The sequence below is a fragment of the Leishmania mexicana genome, chromosome 33 (genome assembly GCF_000234665.1).
Source record: "Leishmania mexicana MHOM/GT/2001/U1103 complete genome, chromosome 33".
In the NCBI taxonomy this organism is placed as follows: domain Eukaryota; phylum Euglenozoa; class Kinetoplastea; order Trypanosomatida; family Trypanosomatidae; genus Leishmania; species Leishmania mexicana.
In genome coordinates, this window is record NC_018337.1 from 216,379 (window position 1) to 222,380 (window position 6,002).

Here is a 6,002-nt window from a genome sequence, read left to right on the forward strand (position 1 = left end):
ATATAATCTATATGTACATATAACAAAACACACAAAAGTGGGGGAAAAAAAGAACACAAACGAAACGAAAACAGACAGACGTTGTTCTTCTCTCTCTGTGTTGTGTGTGTGTGTGTGTGTGTATTGTGGCGCATACCACTGCGAGAGAAAAGCGCGCAAGAAAAAAAAAGGAAAAAAAGGCAAACGACAAAACCGATCTCCGTTTATCATCTTGACAAAACGCATACACACGTGCGCTCACGCGAGTATCTAACCCCACATCCTTGCGCACGCTGCACGGCTTCTCGGGGATTTCTCTGCCGTTTTTATTTTATTTTTTGCTTGGTGTTCTCGTCTTCGTTGCCTGCGAGTGTGTGCCTGTGTGGGGTGCGCTCTCCTCTGTGAACATTTCTTCTTTTCATCTTTGGTTCTTGATTTTTTATTTTTTTTTCTGTAGTACGTCGTAGCGTTGGCTAGTGAGTAGACTGCGCCTGTGTCTGCGCCTTCTTCGCTGCTCGCTCACTGAGTGTGTGTGTGTGTGTTATTCCCTCTTTTCCTGCAGAAAGGGCTTCGAGCAAGTGGCACAAGGTCCCTACTCCCTCGCCTCCCAAAATTCCATCCTCTTCCCCTTCCTCCTTCCCTTTCCCCCCTCCCTCCCTCCCATCTGCACAGAAACACACCGTCGTCGTCTTGGTGCCTCACCTCTCTCACTCTCTGTACGCCATAGTTCCCCCCTTTGCCGTTGGTGTTCGTGTCGCCCTTTGTCTGTTTTTTTTCCGCTTTGCCACGTCATTTTTTCTTTTCACATCTGCGCCTCGGAAGAAATTCCGAAGAAAACGACGAAAGGAACGCAAACATTTTTTTCTTTGGTGTGTGTGTGTGTAAATAAATAAACAAAATGGCGGACCCTGCGCACACCCGCGATGGCTTCTGGGAGCAGCAGCAGCAGCAGCAGCAGCAACAGTCGGCTCAAATGGCCCGGGGTGTCTTTGAGGCCATGAACAACAACAACATGCAGTTGCTGCAGATGCGCGTCGACACCTTGGAACGGCAGGTGGCGATGCTATCGGCGCAGGTCATGGCAGCCGCGTTGCCCACATCTTTTCAGGCTTACCCAGGCGTCACGTACGGAATGCCGCCCGTCACCTCCAACGTCACCCAGATGTCGGCCATGCCGACACAGATACCCGCGAATATGTACTTCTACCAGCCGCCTGGCATGCCCGCCACCGCTCCGGCTAACGGTGCCGCTACGGACGACAGCAAGGCGTCGAAGCAGCTGGAAGATGAACTCCAGCGCATGGGTGTGTTGACCTACGGTGGCGCTGCGGCTGGCAGCACCACAAGTCCCGAGGCAGCAGCAGCAGCAGCGACCATGACGTTGATGCAGAACAACTTCGTGGTGTCCCCGACCAGCGGCATCTCCGCCTTCCCGGGTGTGATTGCTGGTATCAATAACTCCAACGGCGCCGGCCCTGGTATACCCTTCATGCCTGGGGCGCACGAGGTCTCGTTGGCGTCCCCGATGATGGCGGGCCCGCCAGCCTCCTCCTCTACCAAGATGAGCAATGCGCTTCTTCAGAAGGCGTTCGGTTTCTCGGACCCGGCCATGAACGGGGCCGGCGGCGATGGCATGAACGCGAACATGAGCAACCTTCAGCGCAGTTGTGCCGTGACGCTGGACCCGCTGCAGAGCACGAACGAGAAGCTTGAGCAGACCTGCCAACAGACCAAAATTCGCGTTCTTTGCCTGAAGGGCTGCAAAGGAATCACCAGCCTGGCCCCCATCTCGCGCCTGCAGAACCTATGGCTCCTGAACCTGCAGGGCTGCTCACCCTGTGTCGACGACAGTGCAGTGCGCATGATCGCTACGCACAACACACGCCTCAGTCGGCTGAACCTCTGCGGGTGTGACCGCGTGACGGACGCGCAGTCACTTGCGCAGCTTTCTCTCATGTTTGACCTCAACCTCTCCGGCACGATGATCGGCACCGCTTCGCTGGAGGCGATCTCGCACGGATGCAGCCAGCTCAGCCGCCTTGCCATCAACAGCTGTCAGCAGCTGACAGATGTATCGAGTTTGAAGAACCTGTCGGAGCTGAAGCTGCTCTACTGCCGCTACTCCGAAAACATAGACCCAGCCACCATCGCCAATGTACTCGCCGGCATTGGTCAGAATCTGCTGACGCTGAATGTGGACGGCATCCGCTTCCGTCAGCTTGACCTCTCTAACTTGCCGCACGTCACCGCTTTGAAGAACTTCAACTGCAAAGACAACACCCAACTTAGGGACCTGGACTGGCTGCTGAGCATTCCTAACGCGACAAAGGCCTTCGAGTCGCTGGAGATGCTGGACGTGGAAGGGTGCGAGTCACTCGCGAGCTTGGGAATGCACATCACTTCGCTGAAGCGGCTCAAGACGCTGCGCCTCACGAACACGGGCATCACCAATGCAGAGCTTTCCCGTATCTCGGCCTGCCCGGCGCTATCTGTTGTTCACCTTGAAGACTGCGCTGGCATCACGAGTGTGGACTCCCTTGCGAATGTGCCCAGTCTCACAAAGGTGGTACTGAGCATGCGGATGCAGTATGAGGACACCAAGGCGAACGGCATCGCTGCCCTGCGCAAGACTGGTACCGAGATCATCTTCGCGGCGGCCAGCAACCACCACGGACAAGGTGGTTCTGCCCACTATATGAGCATGACACCGACGAGTCGCTTCGCCCCGTCGATCCCCACCACCAGCCCGAACATGGCAGCTGAGGCACATGCCTTCCCGTAAGAAGATCGTACGCGTTTCAATGGAAAACGAACGAAAACGAAAAAAATGAAGGCGCTGCAGGACAGCCCACTCCGCCTCTACGCAGGTCAAACCCCTCCGCGCCCCCTCCCTCCCCCCCCGTCCAGTCCTTCCCGTTTCTCCGGCGCGTCTGTGTGTGTGTCTGTGCCCTTTGGGAGTGAGTGGGCTTGAGAACAACGATGTAACTTTTCTTCGCTTCTTTTATTACTTCTCCGTGTCGTATCCGCATGTCCGTGTCTGGGAAGGCTTGAGCCAAGACGAAGATCTTGCTGTCTTTTCTCGTGCTCTTCCCCCTCCCCCTCCTCCGTCTTCCAGTGCCCCCCCCCTTCCTCCCCCTTTTTCGCTCCCTCGCACACGTCGTCTATCCGTTTCTCTCCTTCAGCCCATCCTCGCCCATGTCCCCTTGTCTTTCTCCTCAGCATCGTATTGCTCCTGTGGTGGTGGTGACGGCGGCGGCGGTTGTCGTGGGGGGAAGGGGGAGGGGGGAGGGGGGTTTCCCTTAGTTGTTGTTGGCTTGTTTTTTGTGCACTTTGGGGGGAGGAAGTGGGTGCTCCCCCGTTTCTGTGCGAAATGGAAGCCCTTTTTTTTTGTTGTTGTTGTTTGGCTTCCGCTGTTGTACGAGTTTCGTTTTCTATTTCTTCCGACCCTTTGTCTTTCCCACATCCGCCGCGTCGATGCATGTGTGCGTGTGTATGTGTGTGTGTGTGTGTAGGTGGGTGTGGCTGCGTATGTGCATGTGTGGTTTTGGCGTACTGCTTGGAGCAGGCCAACAGACGAAAGGAAGGAAACATACAACGAAAGAAACCACATGCACGCACACACACAGACATAGACAGACAACGAAGAACAGAATAAGGGTATCACGCACCAAGACACATACAAAGACATACGCAGCACGTGGGTCCGCGTACCTGTCCCTTCCTTCCTTCCTTCCTTCGACTTCTGGTCCTCTCGACCACCCCCCCCCCTTCACGCTCTAGCGAAGAGTTGTTGTACATGGCCCGCCGCTATTTTGCCCTACTCTGTCCGTTCGTTCTTCATGTTTTACCTCTTCCCGTGTCTTTGCTGTTGTTCTCTCCTTTTCGCCCCTCCACCCCTCCCTGATAAGCCCGACTTCACCATTTCCTATGTTGTTATCTCTATCTATCTCTGCCTCTCTGCTTGTCGGTGTCTTGCTGAATGGTTGATCTTTCCTCTTGTGTTCCTTTTCCCGCCGTACTTCTCGGTGTTCTGCCTGTCTTTCCCGTGAGCATGCGAGTACGTCTGTATGTATGTCTCTGCTCTGTGTCTTGCCTCCTCCTCCTCCACTTCTTCTATCCCTTCCTATTTCGTCTGCCCACCTCCCCTCGCCGAACTTGTCCGCTTTCTCAGTGCCTCTCCGTTACCCGCAACTAAAAATAGATGAATGCACTATTCTGTCTGCCGGCCCGATGGTATGACCCCCTCCCGCCCCTTCTCCAGTGCTGTATGGCCATGTCTGCGTGCCTGCGCGAGTCTGCTCCGTGCCACGGCACGTGCGTGTTTCTATCCCTCGCACAGTGTGCTGTGTTTCTGAAGGATAACTCGATCAGCGAAAACACGGGAAACAAAGCGACGCACGAGCCCGAGGCGCAGCAGTGCCAACAGCAGCGCTGCGGGGAAGGGAGAGGGGGAGGCGGCGGAGGGGGTGAGCACGACGACTCGCATGTGTCATAGTCCTGCTTATCATGTGTCTTTCTGTTCGAATTGCCCCGTCCGATTAATGCAAGTCCCTGGAGCGAACAAGCAGGGTGTGTACGCATGTGTGTGTGTGTGTGAAAGCGTAGCCAAGGGGGTGAGGGGAGGGGGGGCTCTGTGGATGTGTGTGTGTCTGTGTGAGAGAGAGTCGCACAAATGGCAGAGGCGCCGGGTAGAAGGGAAGGAATGGTGCATCCGATGGAGAACAGAAGACAGATAGGGAGCACGCAGGCCGATAATACGAGACATGTGAGTAACCTTGGGATGTCTTTCTGCCCGTTACCCGGCCACCGCTGCCCCATTCTTTCTACCGCTACCTTCTCACCTCACCTCACCTCCCCTCCCCCTATCCCTAGGTCTGCGCCCCTGGTGTAGAGCCAACAAGCTCTCCCTCCAGCACCTCCCCGTCATTCCCTCACCGTCAGGCAGAAGCACGGTCGTGTAATGCAGCTCTGTCCTCTGGCACGAACTGTCCTCTCTCACCTGTACGGTGGGGCTGCGCTTCTTCTTTTTTTTGGAGAGGAAGGGGGAGAGCTTGCTTCTAATGCTTGGTGTAATCCCCGATGACGGGGGACAAGCCTCCGCGTGTGGTATCACAGGGTCCAGTGCTCCCACTCCCTGTTTGTGGGGAGCCGAGCAGCCTCTATCCCTCCCAATGCCGAGCCACTTCTGGTGGTCACGGGGTCAGGCACCTATGGCGTGGGGTGTGTCAGAGTGATGTATCGCTGCTGACGTCGGCGGTCAGGTCCTGGATGGCGTCACGTGGGGGCGAGCTGTAACAGTGAACACGTTGGTGCCATCCATATAATAGGCGGAGAGTGTCCGCGTGACTTGAGCGTACCTCACCCGGCCCTAGCTGCCTACTGTCGGAGAGCCTGAGCCACCGCCAGGGGGGGGTGCACCATGTGGCTGCAGGCACAATGGGGGCGACTGTGAAGCAATCTGCGAGGCAGAGTTTGAGGCAGAGGTGGTGCTCAGATGGCTCAGGCGACATTTCTATAAGACGTGCCTGCGGCTGCTTCGCACCACGCAACAGAGTCTGTGTCGGGCCAGGTCGGATGGAGGTGGACTCCTCTCCTACAGCGGAGAACGGACACGCTGAAAAAAAAAAAACATCTGTGGTGAAACGGCTTAGTGTGTTTCGGTGCCTCTGTGGGTGCGTGTGTGTTCAAGAGAGCGTCTGCGTGTGCACCCTTGCGCGCTTCGTTGTTCTTCATGACTGTCTTCTACATGTGTGTTTTTGTTTTGTGTGTGTGTGTGTGTGTGTGTTATCAAACGGCAAATGGAAGCGCACAGAAAGCAATCGCCGAAGTGCGTGTGTCGACACAGTGTGAACCACCATGTGGCATACAATACGGTCATTCCACGCCATCCCCCCCCCCTGCTCTGTGCTCACCACAGTCAACCGCCCTCCTCTCTGTCTGCCGGTCTGTCCGCATCCTGTTTTGTCTGTACCGTTTCCGGGACTGGGGAAGAGCGCGTCGGCCATGAAAACAAAGCAACTCAA

General features: G+C 55.9%; 1 protein-coding gene across 1 annotated transcript; it reads left to right on the forward strand.

Annotated features, from left to right (window-relative positions):
• Positions 1-877: 877 nt before the first annotated feature.
• On the forward strand, positions 878-2,761 carry LMXM_33_0550 (putative cysteine-leucine rich protein; the record flags this gene model as incomplete). The annotated part of the gene is made up of 1 exon (XM_003878592.1): positions 878-2,761. The coding sequence occupies one exon, from the start codon at positions 878-880 to the stop codon at positions 2,759-2,761; it is 1,884 nt and encodes a 627-aa protein (XP_003878641.1).
• Between the last annotated feature and the right edge of the window lie 3,241 nt (positions 2,762-6,002).